We start from the raw sequence: 20,072 nt of genomic DNA, 5'->3' as shown, positions 1-20,072 counted from the left end.
TTTCGATATTATATCTCACTTAGGAATGGTGGAATAGATAAAAAACACGTAGATATGGGAATAGTTTTCAAATGAGCCATTAAACATCACTCTAAGCCACTTTTCGAGCCATATGGCACTTGCAGATGGCGGAACTTATAAAAACCACGTACATATGAGAAATAGCTTTTGAATGAACTCTTGATGTCCTGGTAACCCGCTAGGACCAGAAAAAAAAGAAGAAAAAAGACCGTTTTAGTGTTTTTTTACTTTTTATAACTATGGGTTGTGGTTCGCTCTTTACTAGGTTGCAGCTAATGCTTAAGCCATGACAAAGACTTCATTGTAAGTTCTCCCACGAAACTAGTTAACATTGAAACTTGTGAAATCTAATATAATATTGTAGAATTTGTAATAACCTAGTAATGTAAGCGATAGCTTTTAATTCAGCCATTAAACATCTATCTAGGATAGTGTGGTAGCCTGCTAATGTTGCAGCAGCTTACTGATGAGCAGACAATTTATAAACTTACTAGGGGGCTGGAAAAGAGAGTGTAGGGGATTGGTTCTTGTAAACCTCCAGCCAAGGGTTTTAGAACATAACTATTACAATAGTACCTGTTTTGTACTTAGGAGATTTTCTACTTAAGAAGTGGCACCCAAAGTGTTGTTTTCAGTGCTATATCGCAATTACGGAGGTGGAATTGATAAAAAGCACGTAAGTATGAGCAATAGCTTTCAAATGAGCCATTAAACATCACTCTTGAAAGTTCTGCTAGCCCAATAGCCCCAGCTTTTCCACTTGAGACATGGCACCGAAAAATCCGGTTTATTGCCATTTGGAACTTGCAGATAATGGAATTTACAAGAAAAGCGTAGATATGAGCAATATTTTTCATACGAGCAATAAAAAAATCTGTCTACGATGTTCTGGTAGCCCGCTAGCACCACCTCTTGAAAAATGGCAAAAGTGCCATTTTAGTGCCATATAGCACTTGCAGATGGTGGAATTCATAGAAAGCACGTAAATATAAGAAATATCTTTTGAACGAGCTATTAAGCATCTCTCTATGATGTTCTGACAACTCGCTAGGCCTGGACAAAAAAAGAAAAGAAAAGAAACGGGAGACGGATCAGTGCTACCCATGCAAAAAAGTGATTTTCCTTGTTGTTCAAAGAGGGGGTAATTACAAGGTTTTCAACCATGCTGATTCCAATGGTACATTTTTCATTTTGATCTGACGCCATTTTCGAGGGACTTCAGGCTTTTTTTTCTAAATCACCATACATTTCTTTTTGCAGTAAACTTTTACTTTTAAGACGAACCAAAATAATAGTAGTATTTAGAAAGAAAGCGAGTATATTTCCAGACTTTAATTGATTATATACTTCAGTCTTAAAAAACGTAACTAGAAGTAACTATTATTTTGCTTCGTCTTAAAAGTAAAAGTTTATTGCAAAAAGAAATGTATGGTAATTTAGAAAAAAAAACCTGAAGCTCCTCAAAAAGCTCAAAGCTCCTGGAAAAGTCTGAAGCCCCTGAAGCAAGTTACTTCTATTTACGTTTTTTAAGATTGAGGTGTATAATCAATTAAAGTCTGGAAATATACTCGCTTTCTTTCCAGACACTACCACTACTACTATTAACAGTTCAATACAGCAACAAGCCGCCTTAGGTCGACGGAGCTATCCCTGCTCCTCATCCATCCCAATCAGTAGTATCTTATTATGGTCCAGCCTTAACACATTAAAAAAACGAACGTAGGGAGGAAAAGTAGAAATAAAAGACAAAAAAAAAAACTATAAAATCCTGCCAAAACTTCAAAATCAATCAAATACCAGCAAAAAACTATGTTCCAGCATGTTTTATACCAGGACATATAATCTTCACCACCTTCATTTATAAATCGGCTGCAACTGAATCCTAAGTGTGGTTCATGACCTAGTACCTTTCACCTGCCCTTCACAGGGAGGTATGCAGATTTTTGAAGAGGTATGAAGGAACAATTAAATTTTTTTCTATCTTCAAAAGATACGAAAGAAATTTTCGTCTGGAGATCGAAATTTGGAGATCGAAATTTCGTTGGAGATCGGATTTGGAGATCGAGTACCTTCTCTCTCCGGCTTAAGCTCCGCCTGTTCAACAGCAACGTCCTGCCCGTCCTCCTCTATGCATCTGAAACATGGCATCTCAATCAAGAACAAGAGAGGAGAATTCAGTCGTTTGAAAACATGTGCCTACGTAGACTTCTCGGCATCCATTGGACCCAGAAGGTAACGTGCGAGCAAATTAGAAACATCACAGGTCCACCGTCCCTCGTCGAGACCATACAAAGTCGCAGATGAGCTACCTCGGACATGTGCTGCGCATGGACGATTCCAAAATTCCCAAGTCTACTTTTTTCTGGTAACCCGAAGGCACCCGCCACAGAGGAAGACCCAAAAATACACTCCGTCATACCTACTACAACGACCTGCGGCACCTTCACTCCTCGATACAGCCAGAGTGGGAAGACATCGTCGCAGCCGCAAGTTTCAGAGACGACTGGAGACTCTTCTTTGACGCCCTGGGCGCCTCTGGAGGCACAGGAGGACCTGAGGTCTAAGGTAAGGAATTTGTTTGTTGGATGTCACTGGTAGATGGTTGAAAAAGCTGTAAATAAACCGAAATTTCAAAACATCGTTTCCAATACCGATAATTACGTTTCGATATTCAATATTAATTTTTTGTCCGAATATATATATATATATATATATATATCTATATATATAAAAATAAGTTGTCTGTGGATGGATGTGTGGATGGATGTGTCAGGTGACGTCACCTGAAAAAACTGGATCAGGTGACGTCAAAACTGAAAAAACTAAAAAAAGGCAAAAACTACAAAAAAAACTAAAAACTAATAAAAAAAATAAAAAAGCTAAAAAACTAAAAAAAACTATAAAGGTAAAAACCAATAAAAAACTAAAAAAAAAACTGAAAAAACTAAAAAAAGGCAAAAACTACAAAAAAAAACTAAAAACTAATAAAAAAAGTAAAAAAGCTAAAAAACTAAAAAAACTAAAAAAACTAAAAAAAGGTAAAAAACTAAAAAAAATAAAAAATAAAAAAAAACTAAAAAAAAGGAAAAAACTGAAAAATAAGCTAAAATAAAGGTAAAAACCAATAAAAAACTAAAAAAAAAAAAGGAAAAAACTAATAAATGACGACACTCAAAGAGAAAGCGACCAGGACAAAAGGAATGTTCGATTAGCAATCAACAAAGCACCGGGACACAGGGAGTATAAATGACGACCAGGACATAAGTAAAAAAAAAAAAACTATCTATATATATAAAAATAAGTTGTCTGTGGATCTGTGGATCGTGGATCAGGTGACGTCACCTGAAAAAACTGGATCAGGTGACGTCAAAACTGAAAAAACTAAAAAAAGGCAAAAACTACAAAAAAAACTAAAAACTAATAAAAAAAATAAAAAAGCTAAAAAACTAAAAAAACTAAAAAAAGGCAAAAAAAACTAAAAACTAATAAAAAAGCTAAAAAACTAAAAAAACTAAAAAAAAGGCAAAAACTACAAAAAAAACTAAAAACTAATAAAAAAAATAAAAAAGCTAAAAAACTAAAAAAACTAAAAAAACTAAAAAAAGGTAAAAAACTAAAAAAACTAAAAACTAAAAAAAACTAAAAAAGGTAAAAACTAAAAGAACTAAAAAAGAAAAAAATAAATGACGACACTCAAAGAGAAAGCGACCAGGACAAAAGGAATGTTCGATTAAAATGACGACCGGGACACAGGGAATATAAATGACGACCGGGACACAGGGACACAACTACAACGGGGACACCGGGGGAAACAGGGGGATGTAAATGACGACCGGGACACCGGGACAGGGAATGGTCGATTAGCAATCACCATCAACAAAGCTCAAGGGCAATCATTAGAATCATGAGGTATAGATCTGAATACAGATTGTTTTCCCATGGACCATTATATGTTGCATGTTCAAGAGTCGGTAAACCTGACAATCTATTTATATGCAAAGACAATGGGACAGCAAAGAATGTTGTATATTCGCAAGTTTTACGTAGTTAAAACCATATATATATATCTATCTATATTCACAGGTGGGACATAGGGACACAACTACAATGGCGCGTAACTATTATGGCGCGTAACGACTTACGCGCGCGGGGGGGCTTGGGGGGGGGCGCGAAGCGCCCCCACCAACTAGGTGTTGGGGTGGCGCGAAGCGCCACCCCAACAGCTAGTATATATATATATATATATGATGTTAGGTTTTGTGAACTGCCAATGCAACTTCAGCTCCCCCTCCCCTTCCATCACAAAATCACCCCCACCCCCTAGAAAAGATGCTGCCTACGCCCATGAAGTGAGGCAAGATTACGATTTTGATCTACACCATCAAAAAGATGCCGGAGCTTCACTTAATGTGATGGTAGCTTAGTAGTGAATATCTTAATTCAAGTGAGATTAAAATCTTAATACCGCTTGACTTGGTGATAATTCATTTTGGGTACCACCATATTAAACGAAACTCCAAAATCATCTTGAAGATAGGAAAAATGCTGGTTTTCTGACGGGAGAAAGGCTAATAGACCTAACGCAACTTCAACTTGAAATGAATACACTCTAAATTACAACAATTAATTTTCAATGCATCCTGCTTTGGGTATTCAAATACCACTTTGCGCACGTAAATAGGCCTGTCCTGAATCAAAACATTCCAGAACATATTTGAATATACACTTGAAATTTCGGAATCAAGAGAAACTACCATCTAAGCGCTAAATTGCTTCCCACCACGAAAAAAAAGATGGCAGGGCAGGGAGTAACAAACCTATCAAATGGCAAAGAGAAACCGCAAATAAGAAGATAATATATTGGCTAGCTGAAACAGTAAAACTATGGACTTGTAGTGTCTTTTTCAGAAAACAGGGACTTTTTCAGGGACCACTGTGACTTTAGGGACCCTAAGGAGCTTTAGGGACCAATGCAAGACCCCTCCAATCTCTTTAAATCCTCCCTTTTTATATCCTTCCAAGAAGTCTCAGTTTCCTTCAAATCCTTCTTACGATCTCCTCTCACCCAGTTCGGAGACGAATTTTTTTTAAAAACAAAACAAAGAATATAATTTGCAGTTTCATACCTGTTTACCTAAGGGCACACTGGGCAAACCACTGGCTATTTTATTAAGAGCTCCAACGAATCCGTTAAATTTGCTCAAATGTTTATGAAGTTTTTCCAGTGACTCTTCAAGATATTTCTAATGGAAAAGTAAATAATATAATGTGAGAATAAATTATACAATTCAGCTAAAAAAAAAAACAAAAAAAAAACATGTCTCCTAAAAGCGAAAACAGGAAAGTTGAATTAGGGAAGGAACATTATTCCTTAGAACTATTCGAAGAACTTCATATGAGAATGAATTACTTTATTCATATAATAACTGTAATGGAAATAAAGAGGCAGCAATAAATGAGGAAAGAAAAGCAGGAACGAAAGAATAACTCATATTTGTTCAAAAATAATTCGAAGTCTACTATTTATTTTGTGGTAAAACCTTGACATTTTGAATCCTCAAATGATTGAGCCTCCCTAATTCAAAATTCTTCAATCCATTATTATTACAATGCAATCCTATTTTTTGGATAGAAAAAAATAAACCCCCCTTTTTATAGAATAAAAAGGGTTAGCTTTGTGATTAGAAATAATTTTTAAGAATGAGAGCGGCAAAATGAAATTTAGACTCTAATAGGATCCTTCATAATTAATAGTAATAATTTAGATCTGAGGCTTTTTTCACCGAGCATTGATTTGAGTACCGAGTGGCATTACCTTAATTGGCAGGCTGTCAGTTGCTCTTGTCAAGATTTCGTTTTACCAGGCCAAAAATAATAACTTCAAGGGAGGTTGTGCCTATTTATCAATTTTTAGATATGCTGCAGAATATTATTATATTAGACCTTCGTTAACCAAGCATAGCGTTTGGAATAGAGTTATTTTGCCCATTTGGATCCCATGTTTGCAGAGACCCAGAAGTATTCTCAATACACGAAGGAATAACTGAACATAATAAGAGTACATCTATAAACTATTCTAAAAGTTTCAGCATTGCTGTAGTTAACCAAGGATTATTCTTTTGTCAATAGGAATTGTCAAAACAATTCGAAGGATTGTAATCCCAGCAGAAGTGGTACAATCCTAGGATTCTCGAGCGAAAACAAGAAAGTTGAGTGAGGCAAGGAATACTTTCCTCCGGGATCCTTTATCAACGAAGAAAAAAAAATGTCAAAGGCAGCCTTACCAAAACATATAAAGAACCACACAGCAGACCTTATAATAAAAAAAAAGAAAAAAAAGGAAAACGGAAGAAAAGCACTATTCAGCAGGATTTCTATCTTTTTATATTCCTTCTGTTTTTGGCCGTAAAGAAGATTAGAATAGGTTTTAATCATACTTAAATTTTTTAACTTCATAAGATCGATGCATCATAGATGAATTATTTTATGGTTGCGGCTACACTTATTTTTATGAGCATATCCCGTCTTAAATGAATTCACGCATCTGGGGTCAACAGGAAAATTACTATTTGTTTAATAGTAAATATTCTTCCCAATCCTATATTTTTTATTTGGTTTTGCATGGGATGAATGTCACTTTATACTGCTCATTCCCGAAGCGGTCCAGGTGGACCCCCAGGGTTCCACGGGAGATTCGCCGGTGTTTACGTTGGCGTGATAAAAAATAGGGGTTCGCAATTCGGAAGTGGGGCTCATGAATAACTTATCTGGTTTGCTGGCTTGACTTCACCTATCAATGTAGGGGCATAATATTTCAAGAGGCTCAGCGACTACTGCTTGTAAAAACTTTCATATTCCATATTCAGTAGGCTATAACGTGTCGAGAGGTGCAAAGCGACGAAATATGAATTTTGGTATGTTTGCTTACAGTGTTGCATGAACTTGTTTGGTCTTTCACCGAAATAAATACGAATACCAAGGATAAACGTTACTTATTTGTTTGGAAATTCAAAAAGAGACAAAAAAGTACGGCCAAACGAATCAATGTTAGTATTTGCTGGTTTCAGAAAAAGTAAGTATTTAACTGCCGATTCATTATGCATATTTTTATTTCATTTATTATTTGCGTATTTATTTTACAGTTTATTGTATATGTAAGTAAAAAAAAAATGGACAATTTAAGCAAAAAAACCCGTAGGTACAAAAGGTGAGGCTTATATCTAAAAGAAATCTCTTCCAGCACAGCAGCGTTAGGAAATATGGTAAAATTCTAGTTTAGTGACTTGTTGCTATCTCGGAAAGGGGTTAGGTTAGGAAAATGAAACTTTCGGGGATGGGTCTACAGGCTAAATTATATCCCGGGAAGGTATCTTAAAGTACCCACCTCCGCAGCGCAATAGCGCTGTCCAAGTTAAAAACAATGTGGGCACAATCATTTAATTAATTAACCAACCAATTCTCAACTTTGCTTCGAAATGTGTTGATTCACGGTTAGAACTCAGCCGCAACACAAATTTTCATGGTTAGATTTAATTTTCACATTTTTGTCGACTTTTAAAAATGTGGTAGAAATATAGCTGCAAGGGAGTCCACCGGAATAAACAAAATTAGAAACAGGTCTATGAGAAAAAAAGGTTTGGGAAGTTCTGCTTTATACTAAGCATACACTATATTGCTTGTGGTTTCAACAGAACTCGTCTAATGTTGCGTGTCTTCAGTTCCCTGCAGTCTCATGGATACCTTTATAATTAAGTGACAAGATGTATCTCAATTTATAATAATTACACGAGTAATGATAAATTCACAGTTATTGGGTCTTTGGCACGGTTATTAGGACTCAACTGAATGGTCTCAATCTAGTGTCTGGCTCTTAGAGCCAGTCCAGTTTCTGATATGGATTGTAATCCAAAAAATTTTTCACGCAAATTTTTTTTTCCTATATTTAGATCTGTGTTTACTGGCATATATTACCTTAAAACATATATCATCAGCATTATCCTTCACCTTACTTTGAGGTATTCTTGAGCACGATGGAAGCGTCTGGAAAACGATAAGGTCTTCGGGATTCATCAATTTTATTCTTTTCTTCATCTCTGAGATATCACAGCAAAGCACTGACGCTTTACTGGAAAAGTAATGCTCCAGCATACAGAACTGAAAGGGAAAAATTTCCATTGAACAAATTGAAGTTTCTATAAAATAGAAACTATAATGCAGACTATACTCTTTTCCCTTAAATTTATAATGCGTATTTCTAGCTGTGGAAAAATCTAAATACTGATTCTAAGTGCAAAATATTGAATATTTTTGCCTTGGATCTCACTGAATTAGAACACTTTACAATACTATACTTAAGTAGAGATCGGTTGGGTTCATCACTAAGCTATGGTACATAAGGTTAAAAGACGCATTGATTTAAAATTTTAGAATCCAAACCTTTAAGTTCTACGTTGTTATCACGTATGTTTTGTCTCTTTTCTACCATTTAATCGGTAAATATAATCGGATAGCCATTGCAAAATAACAAGTCCCTCAAATTCAATAGTTCAGAATTGAGATAGTTTGGAAAAAGCTATTGCAGAATTATTTGTAAATTTTGCTTGAGAATATTTAAAGTAGCGACGGTTCAATCTAAATAAGTCAGCCATAAGGGGTGTACAATTGGAGTTACTAACCCCCCAAGACGTGATTACGCGTACCTAGGTCTTACGCAATACTATAGTGCACTGTAACGGTAGAGTAAACGTGTACTTTACGTAATAGGGAATGATTTCTGAGAGATTCAGGGGACGCTACATGATAGTGTTTTTCTTTGGTTGTTACGAAACAGTTTTTGTTTAGTTTTGGTTTTTATGTAATAGAACTTATTAGAGCCCACTAGTCAAGCGGGAAATCCCCTGTTGTAACTGAGGAGGACACACACATGAGTGTTACGTAATGACGGTGCAAACGTGGGTGTTACGTAATAGCAGCGAGCATGTAAAATGTTACTTAATGACAGCAACATGAGATGTTACGTAATGACGGCCCAAACGTAGATGTTACGTAATGGCGGTGCACACATGGCTGTTACGTCATGAAGGAGCACTCCCTGGTGTTACATAATACTTTAAGAGATTTTTTCTCCGGGATTTCTTTTTTCTTTCAAGAAGTTTTTTATTCAGGATTTCATTTTCTTTAAAGGCATTTTTTTCAAGGCGTTTTTTTTAAATTACATTTTCTTTCACGAAGTTTTTCTTAGGGAGTCTTTATATTCCAAAGATTTTTTTCCGCATTAGGAATCGAAAAATATCGCCCCTCAATGGAAAAGAATGCTAGTCAGGTGGACAATGAAAGCCTTTCTAATACTATTATTAAGGTAATATTTTCTACGTAATAAGCTATTGCACGCAAGGAGAATCTCCTGTTCCCGCTTCATAGAATGATTAACTGGTTTGCGTGCTTCCAACCCTTCCCGTATGAGAGCACACAAGCATACAAGTGCTATTAAATTTTTGCTCTATTAGACACACCTGCCTGTTACAGCGTTATTAATTTTCTAACGTTTCCTAGACATGTTAAGCTAGCAATTTAATAAGTCACATGTTACACAGCATTGGCTGTAGATATTTCATTGCGTAAATGATTACGTATTGAAGATGTATCCTGGAACAAGAGATCTAAAGAATGAAGACTTTTTATGTACATACAACTCTTAGTAATCAAAAACGTTATAAACTCAAGAAATATCAGAAAAAGTGGTTAAAACTAAACAAATAGAAAAAATCGTGAAAAACCTGACACAGGATAAAATATAAGCAAAAAACAAGCGTGAATTAAAGAAAGGCAGGGGGGCATAGCAACCAATTACAGAGGGAGGGGTGGAAGGTTGTTAATAGAGGTAAACTTAAACCATAATAAGAGGTATTTATGCGAGGTCTTAATGAAAACGTATCTTTTTTATTGCTTCATTAGACCCACCTGTAACAGAGACATATACTTGCATTCGGTTATTTCTGACATGTTTTAATGAAAATGCCACGTTTCTTTGAGCCGAGACTAAGCATATTTTACGCCACTGTGACAGTATGTGACTATCCCACCCTAGCAACCAATTCCAGAGGGGGAGAGTCGTTATTACAGATAAATTTAAACCATACTAAGAGTTATTTTTGAGAAGTCTTAATGATAATGCCTCATGTTAGACTTTAGTCCCCCCACAGCCGAAAAATTCTTCTGACGCCTTCCACCTTAACTTCAAGCTGTAAAATATGTTAGTCCAAACAATTCACGTCACAGTGTCACACTATGGATGACCAACGGCACCCTCCATCATTCCAAAGACATTTTTTCAGAGATTTTCATGATAAAAATATGATTTAAATCCAACGGTTCGTGTTTTTGTAAGCCAGTCTCAACGTGATATACCATCCCAATTGACGCCACCGTGCCACAGTAAGACTGGTTCTCTGGCACCCTTTAGCATCCCCTGATCATTTCTAAGACATTTTACATATATTTTCTCGCTAAAAAATCAGGTAAAAACTTACGAATGAATTTAAAGCAGTTTCTCCAGACTATAATGTTGTCTATGACAAGACCATCTCTATTTGGAATGCGGTAGTGCCCATGGGGTTATACCCTCACATACATGGACTTTGTCCGATATGGCTGATATGACGTTTTTTACTCTATTTGTAGAGTTTTTACATTATAAAGAACGAATCGCCATGACTTTCGCTCTTGGAAGTAAACTACTTTCCACATAGTTTCTATAAACACTCATATCGAAATTATCTGTGAAATAGTGTATAGGCACCCCCTTGTAGACTCTTTTGATATCCTAACTGGGAATTTGTGCATAGTACACCTTCGGAGCGGCAAGCACAACATTGTTTACCAGGCCCCTCTTCGTCTCGGATTTGAGCAATGATAATTAATTTGGGGCCTGGCAAATCACTAGCTCCGGATAAATGGACTCGTCCAAATTGGTAATGTCCATTCGAGAGCTAATGTGCTTACTATTTTCCAAATCAGTTAATGAATTATCAGTTTTAACTTTTAACAGGAGTGAATCGGTTCCTCCACAATACACTTGAACTTCCCCCTCCCTCGGCCATTGGAGCTTACATGCATTATAAAAGAATGACAACCTGAGTTTGTTGGATATTTCTAAAATTGCGTTACCATCAGCAATATTTTTATTCAAAATTACATTTCTTTTTTCCTAAGCATAAGGACCATATTGGAGTCTATGTTCTTACACACAATATCCAACAAGGTTAATACGTCACTTGCCAGGTACATTTTGCAATAATCCTCCCCATTTTGCACCCTTCCTTCGCCCCCCCCCAAGCCCCCCCCCCCGCGCACGTAAGTCGTTACGCGCCATATTAGTTACGCGCCATTGTAGTTGTGTCCCTGTGTACCACCTATGAATATAGATAGATTTATATATGTGTTTCAAACTACGTAAAACTTGCGAATATCAACATTCTTGGCTTTCCCATTGTCTGTGCATATACAAAGCCTAATGTACTAATAATGACGTCATATGCAAACGCTCTTTTTACAAACAAACAGACATGCATACACAACTCGTTTTTATATAGATAGATAGATAGATAGATACAATATAAAAATAAGTTGTTTGTTTATGTGTCTGTCGACTGACGTCATTATAAGGATTGAGCTGTATGTCGTCATGAAGTTAGTTGTCGTCATGTTTGTTATGACGATGCTTAGTATATAACGTCATTATAAGTATTTAAGAAGATCGTTCAAAGAGAAATTTTTAATTGTAAAATGACTTACGAACCTAAAACGGCAACAACCGAGGAAGCTGCTCAAGGAGTCTATGCCAAAAGACTTGCGGCTGATAGAGAAAGCGTGCCGAGGAATCACAAGAACAGCATGAAAACAGGCTTGCGGCTGATAGAGAAAGTAAGAAAAGAAAGCGTGCCGAGGAACCACAAGAACAGCATGAAAACAGGCTTGCGGCTAATAGAGAAAGTATGAAAAGAAAGCGTGCCGAGGAACCACAACAACAGTGTGAAAACAGGCTTGCGTCTCAAACAGAAATCACCAAAAGAAAGCGTGCCGAGGAATCACAATAACAGTGTGAAATTAGGCTTGCGTCTCAAAGAAAAATCACCAAAAGAAAGCGTGCCGAGGAATCACAAGAGCAACCTGAAAATTTTCGCCTGGCATTCAGGTACAGCCCAGTCGATGATTATAGCTTGAGTAGATGTGTTTAAATCGGGACTATGTCTAAAATTTGTCCCTATTGCAAGGGCTTGAAATTCAATGGTGAAACAATGGGAATGTGTTGCGCCTCAGGAAAAGTTATACTTCCTCTAATGGCTGCACCACCAGAGCCATTGAAGACTTTGCTTACTGAAACTACGTCAGAATCTAAGCGTTTTTTTATCATAGATCAGAAAATATAACTCATGTTTCCAAATGACGTCGTTTGGTGCCCAAATCGAAAATCCAGATCAATTTATGCCTACTTTCAAAGTAAAAGGGCAAATTTATCATAGAGCAGGGTCCCTTCTACCATTCTCAGGCGAGAATCATAAATTTTTACAACTGTACTTCATCAATGATAGAAATTCTGAATTGAATGCACGTTGCGAAATTTCTCCCGACGCTGAAAGGACAATCGTTTCCCAATTGCAACATCTTTTCCACGAAAATAATAATTTAGTGCGTCTGTTCAAATCAGCCATCGATTTGATGCCTAATGATACGCATAAAATTATTATTTCCGCTGACAAAACGCCTCCTGGCCAACATGTGCGTAGATACAATGCTCCAACTATCGACGAAGTGGCAATCGTTATGGTCGGTGATCAGTTTTTACCTCGAGATATTATTCTTCATAAGCGAAACGCTCAGTTGGTAAGAATTACTGAAACTCATCGATGCTACGATGCCCTACAATATCCTATCATTTTTTGGGATGGAGCCGACGGCTATCACTTTAATATTAAATTTATAAATCCAGCCACTAACAAAGAAATGAATAAGAAATGCAGCGCAATGCATTATTATTCCTATAGACTAATGATTCGGCAGGATGAAGACAATTATATTTTAAAATGCCGTCAATTGTTTCACCAATACATCGTTGATATGCATGCAAAAATTGAATCAGAACGTTTGCTATTTATCCGTCTGAATCAGACCAAGCTCCGCTCTGAACAATACATTCATTTGCTAGATGCAGTTGTAAATGACGGTAATACCACAAACGTTGGAAGATTAACGATTTTACCTTCGTCATATGCTGGCAGTCCCCGTCATATGCATGAATATGCTCAAGATGCTATTGCGTATGTTTGTCTCTATGGTCGTCCAGATTTATTTATTAAATTTACATGTAATCAATCTTGGGACGAGATACAGCAGCTTTTACTTCAAGGAGAATCGGCGGATCATAGACATGACATTACGGCCCGTGTCTTCCGGCAAAAGTTGAAATCACTGATAAACTACATAGTAAAACTTAAAGTGTTTGGGTCAGTGCGATGTTGGATGTACTTAGTGGAATGGCAAAAACGAGGATTGTCACACGCACATATACTAATCTTGCTACATGATAAAATTACTTCTAATGAAATTGATTATGCGATTTCAGCTGAAATCCCTGATGAAAATGTCGATAAGGGCTTAATGGTATTGTGGTAAAAATATGATACATGGACCTTGCGGTGCACTGAACGAAAAATCACCATGCATGGCCAAAGGAAGGTGCACAAAGCAATATCCTCGACTTTTAGTACCCAACACAATTACTGGCAATGATGGTTACCCAAAATATAGAAGATCTACTGAAGATGGCGTAAAACAGCAATAATAAAGAAGCGTAACGGTACCACCATCGAAGTAGATAACCAGTGGGTTGTTCCATATTCCCCATTATTATCAAAAACATTTAATGCACACATAAACGTTGAATACTGTAACTCCGTAAAGGCAATCAAATACATATGTAAATACGTCAACAAAGGCAGTGACATGGCAGTTTTTAACTTGCAGCCCGAAATCAAAGATTTCGACGAAATCGTACAATATCAGGCTGGAAGATACATAAGCAGTAATGAAGCTGTTTGGCGAATTCTTTCATTTCCGATACATGAACGTAGTCCAGCTGTTGTTCACTTAGCGGTACATTTACAGAATGGTCAACGTGTTTATTTTTCAAAATCCAGCGTGCAACAAAGAGCCCTGAATCCACCGGATACAATGTTAACTGCTTTCTTTTCGTTATGCAAAAATGATTCTTTTGCAAAAAAAAAACTGCTGTATACTGAAGTGCCTTCGTATTACACGTGGAATACTAAAAATAAAGTATTTGAACGTCAAAAACAGGGCAAGTCAGTCGACGGCCAACCTACCATCTTCAAAGATACCACGATAGGAAGACTCTACACCGTTCACCCCGATCAACATGAATGCTTCTTTCTACGCCTGCTTTTGGTGAATGTACCCGGTCCGACGTCCTTTGAGTATTTGAGAACTGTAAACGGTACTATACATGACACTTACCGTAGTGCATGCCAACCTCTGAATTTATTGGAGAATGATCAATACTGTGATAACTGTATCAATGACGCGTGCGAAACGTCAACTCCAAGTCAATTACGTGCATTGTTTGGAATTATACTAACAACTTGCTCTCCTTCAGCTCCTACAGAGTTATGGGAAAAATATAAATCGAGAATATCCGAAGACATACTCCATGAAAACGGTTAGAGGCGTCAGATATGACTTTTGATTTTACATCAGAAATTTATAACTACACTTTAGTTATTATTGAAGATTTGTTTTTTATATATATATATATATATATATATATATATATATATATATATATATATATATATATATATATATATATATATATATATATATATATATATATATATATATATATATATGACAAAAAGTTAAACTTTGGCATAAAGTTTACCCTGGTCTGGAAACTTACCTCATCATAAAATATTCTCCCAGTAGCCCCCCCCCCCCAGAACATTCGTCTCAAAACACTTCCGTATAATTCCTGGTAACAAATGATAATCGCAAACAGTGGGCAAATTGCATAACTAACAATTTTTCTCAGAGGTTGTGGAAAGTTATGCCATCTTCAGAGTTATTTGACCTTTCAACTATGCTGAATCATATGGTTCTATGAGTTTTAAAGCTCAAAAATTCGGTTTTCTGATACGCTGAACTTGATAATGTAATTTAGATCAACATTCTTTGACTTTTTGGGGGCATTTCTTTCTTTTTCAAAAATCAGGCGTACCTTCCCAGGGCCGTAGCTTTTGATGGGTAGTATTGAACTTAATGATATTATTATGTTGCAAGAGCAACACTTTGGTTTTGTCGTGTTTTTTTTTGTTCCTAGCATCCTGATTTAAGCTTATTCCTAGAAATGATAAGGGTCTAACCTATGCGGTTTTTACGGAAAGTGTGGACCTTAGGCCGGATGGATGAACATGACTTTGCATTTTGGAAAGCTTCGTAGAACTCTTGCTTGGGGCCAAAAAGGATGGATTTTGCTTGTCCTTGAGCCAGAGTCTATAGTGTGTGAAGTGAAGAGGAGTTTTATAGCCTATGTCAGAGAAAACTATCTAAAGTTATACAGTCGAGCTTTCATTTCATCAAACAATGTTTCTGCTTTCGAGTGGAAAGCTCCGTTCTAGCAGGCAAGCAGGCAGGCACCAGTTTCAAATTAAAAATAGACTACAATCCATAAGTGTTAAATATTTGCGACAGTTACCCGGCCCCACAGCCAATATATCTTCTTTGAATGATAAATATAAAAATTTCTAGCTCCGTTCTAGAAGTTAAGCAGGCAGGCACCAGTTTCAAATTAAAAATGGACTACAATCCATAAGTGTTAAATATATGCGACAGTTACCCGGCCCCACAGCCAATATATCTTTTTTGAGCGATAAATATAAGAATTTACAGAAACAAGAAATTGGCATTTTCCCACGGGTGCGAAAGTGTTGTCATCTACTGTTTCTACAGTTTTTGTTCGTGATTGTGCCTCTTAAAATTCAGAAGTTCTCTCATTGCTAAAGAAATTAGAGTTTATCCTTTGCTCCTTTCTAAGTGATGACGTTAGAAACTTGGCCGACGGCAAAAAAGTCAACTTTTGAACTAAGACGGATAGATTTTTTTTTTCGACGTAGTCGATAGCTCTTGATAATCTGATCAAAGTATATGTCATCCACTTTTTGGTAGAAAAAATCCTTCATGAGATATATTAGTTTGAAAGTTTAAAGGAGTTGACAGCTTCAGTAGTAAGGTACACACTGAAACCAAAAATAGGGCGATACCAATTGTGAGACAGATAGGGGAGTTTTAAGCAAGAGTCGGCTGTTAGCTCATAGTCATCTTTGGCAATGAGGTGTTCGCAAATTTTGCTAGTTGGTGTACCTATTATTTGTTTCCGGTGTTTGATGGTAAGACCAATCTGGTTCCAGTGGTAAGACATGTAGTGGACTTGTTTATTTTAAGATCCTCATAGATTAACAACTTCAGCATTTAATCGAAGCGAGGAAACAAAACCAAAGTGTTGCTCTCGCAACACTTTGATCGGCGAAGCATAACAAACGTTGCCGCAACACCTCACGTCGCCCATGCAACTTAGATCTAATTATACTTGGAATCCACACAAAAAGCCTATTCTTATAGACAAGTAAATTCAACTCATTTCAAAATAAAAAGATATTTTCCTTAGGTTTATATTAACTTTTTAAACTCAAAAAGACATTTAGCATCAACCTTTTTCTGTCATAATTCCAATATTTGAATTGAATTTATACTGAACATGTTACTTTCAATGGTCCCATGGTCAAATTTAATATGATATTCAATAAATTTCAATATATTGTTGAAGTCCAAAACAAGTTGATTAATAATATAACCTATTTAAATTTAAAATAAGATTTTTTCTACTGAGAGGAACATAAACCTTAATAATTTCAATAGTTCGCCTGAATTCAAAAGCAAGTTACAATACGAACAAAAAAATCGGGTTTGTTTTTATTTGTTCAAAGTCCAAAAAAACATTTTGTGGGAAATCTTTTTTTTTTTTTTTTTTTTACAGTGTAATACTTAAGAAGACAGGTCCGTTATTCTGGAGACTTGACTTATTGTTGGCTTAAGTTGGTTTTGATAATACTTTTGGAGAAACTAGATTTCAGTTTGGGGGAGGGAGGACAAGGATTTGGGCGGAGCAAACTGTTATTGGCCGGGGGGTTCTACCACATAGCAAATTTCGCTGATTACTTGGGGGCATGTTCGACTTGGTTTTGAAAAGGGGTAAGGGTATTAAGGTTTAGCTCTTCTGGAATCTTAGGGGGAATATATAGCTAAATTAAAACACAGTATGTTCATGTAGATTGCAAAAACGGCATGCCAGCAATATATCAGATATGCTTTAGGGCATTATGTCGAAACTTAGAAGTTACAATAAGTGGCATGTTCAAACGATTCCAAAAAACAAATTCCAACAAGGTTGAATATTTAAAAATTCTAACTGGTGTTTTACCTCATGATGTTACCTAACATTTGAAGAATACTGAAAAAAAAGTTATAGGGGTTCAGTTTCATGGGGGTTTAGTTACACAAGGACTCAGTAGCACGGGAGTTCATTTGTAGGGGAGTTCAGCTGCACGGCGATTCAGTTGCATGTGACTTCAGATTCACGAGGGTTTAGTTAATTGGGGTTCCGTTGCTTGGGGTTTAGCTACATGGGGGTTCAGTTTCCATAGAACCTTGGAGTATAGGTTTTCACTAGAGGAGTATAGGGCAGAAATTGGAAAAAAAATCTACCAATAGATATTCCATTCACTGCCCTTTCTATTTACAAGTATCATTATGGTCGCAATTGCATCCTCATTAGTGAGGACAGACATGGCTTTACACCAAATACAAAAGGGTGCTGAGCTAGTTCATTCTTTTAAATGGCTTTATTTGGCATTATGAACCAAAGTTTTTCGCTAATACATTCACTTAAGCGATATGAGTTTTGGGCTTCTTTGACATAACAGTGGCATCTACTAATTTTTTAAGATAAGCTTTTAATATCTCTAGGAACGCTTTACAGAATAACGCTGTCAAGTAGATATGCCAGCAGAACTAATATATCGATCGACTGTTTTTTATTCAAATTTTTTGAGAAATTTGCTTAACAGCAATTTGGACACGATTTTAGTTCAGGCTCTTTCCAAGAAGGAGACAGTTGAATGCTCGTTTCAAAAACCTTGTTTTCTGCCCTTTTTGAATGGACAGCAGCTTCTACTCCTTTCGTAAAAATATGCTTAATATTAGCGCCAACCTTCGCAGATGCTTCAACAAAATTTGCTTGAATCTCAATAGCCTTCCGTTTTCCTTCTTCAGTGGATACTTGGCGATTTTCTGATAAGTCAATCTTATTTCCAACTAGCATTACTACCACGTCGCTACCATTTTCTGCTCGAACCATGTCTGACCAATACGATATATCATTAAACGAATTTACATCTGTGATGTCATAAACCAAAATGGCAATATGTGAGCACTTCAAAAAAGACGGAGCGAGAGACCTAAATCTCTCCTCTCCAGCTGTATCCCAAATTTGTAATCTTAAAGCTTGACCTGCTACAGTCAGGTGTTTCATAAAAAAATCTATTCCTACTGTTGGATAATGCATCTCATTAAAATTGTCGTAGAGAAATTGTCCTATTATAGTAGTTTTTCCAACTTGACTATTTCCGAGAAGTATTGCCCTGAGCTTCAAATACTCAAATTGAAAACTCATTGTTTCAAAACAAAGTTATGCATGCTTATATGAGAAACAAAATTAACGCGTGCCCGTATCAATGTGGATTCACGACCTGTAGTTATACCATTTGATTTCATCTAGTTCGATAGTATTAAGCTACTCGCACATACTCCTTGAGTGGGATAAATTTTTTTGCAACTGTTAATGAAGGTATAATACATATTAAATTTTTTGTTTTTTAATATTATCTTATCAGAATACGTGTTTTGCTTCACCACTATACTATAAAGATCTTCTCAACAGAAAAGTCCCAAAGCCCTGTGACGTCATTTAAATTTAAAAATTTCTTCTTGCTGTTCAAATGACTTATTATTTTCAACCATTGAGAGTTAGATTTATAATATTTTCCTCTAAAAGACGAACCACAGGGAAGCTGGCAGTGAAGTCAGTCAGATATCGCACCATGTCCCAGGGAAATAACTTTTCATTGATATTTGTGCATATTATCTTGTCGAAAGAAAATATGTTCGTTCTTTAATAAAATGCAAAATAAACTCATCTGAACTTAAAGATGATGAATGGTAAAATAAAGAATTATCTTTATATTTACGAATTATTTGCTAGAAAACAAACTTAGTCACCTCTCTAATCACTTAGGCATGATATCTTTTTTTCCGAGGATTTTTTAGTTAAATGATCTCCAAACTCTTTGTTAAATGGTTAGCAAGTGTTTTAGGACTGCTTCCACAGTTGACTGCTATGTTGTTTATATTTGGCGTCTGCTATTTCAGTAATGTCCATATCAGCTTAAATATAGTGATTACTGCACCATTTCTAGCCTGGGTCATTATTGGGGTTTTTCAATGCAGGTTCATGCAAGTTGAATCAGAAAGTGGAATCACATTCACCATGTCATTAACTTTAGTATTCGGAAGTATCCTAACGTTAATTATGTTTAGTGATTTACATAGAGAAACCTTATTTTCATTTTATTACGGACAGTTATTACTTAACTTTGGAAAGAGCTTAAGCTACCCGAAGTCATTAATTCCGTACAATATGCTAGTGGATAATATCCATCATAATTTGGAGTGTTGTGGAATAGAGTACCCTAGCCCTCCGGTTAAGCTTGACCAGCAGCATATTCCTTTCGACTATTTAACTCCTGAAATATTTTCAAAGTTAAAATTTCCAGCATCTTGCTGCAAGAAAAATTACTATCCACAAAAAGTATATCCATCTGTGCCCTGTTTTCCAGAACACAAACATCCAATAGGATGCAAAA

General features: G+C 36.2%; 1 protein-coding gene across 4 annotated transcripts in view; it reads right to left on the bottom strand.

Moving 5' to 3' along the window:
• The window catches only part of LOC136040838 (origin recognition complex subunit 3-like), a 115,646-nt gene that overhangs the window by 51,724 nt on the left and 43,850 nt on the right, over nt 1-20,072 (bottom strand). For 3 of the 4 annotated variants that reach the window (XM_065725190.1, XM_065725216.1, XM_065725207.1), the window contains exons 9-10: nt 7,993-8,175; nt 5,148-5,264 (exon numbers count right to left, since the gene is read on the bottom strand). In XM_065725190.1, coding sequence (XP_065581262.1) covers nt 5,148-5,264; nt 7,993-8,175 — 300 coding nt within the window. The remainder of the gene's footprint in view (nt 1-5,147; nt 5,265-7,992; nt 8,176-20,072) is intronic. The other variant, XM_065725198.1, reaches the window with a different exon arrangement.

Source organism: Artemia franciscana, chromosome 2 (assembly GCF_032884065.1).
Source record: "Artemia franciscana chromosome 2, ASM3288406v1, whole genome shotgun sequence".
In the NCBI taxonomy this organism is placed as follows: domain Eukaryota; kingdom Metazoa; phylum Arthropoda; class Branchiopoda; order Anostraca; family Artemiidae; genus Artemia; species Artemia franciscana.
The sequence above is the reverse complement of the archived record's forward strand: the minus strand, read 5'-3'. Positions and strand labels throughout refer to the sequence as shown.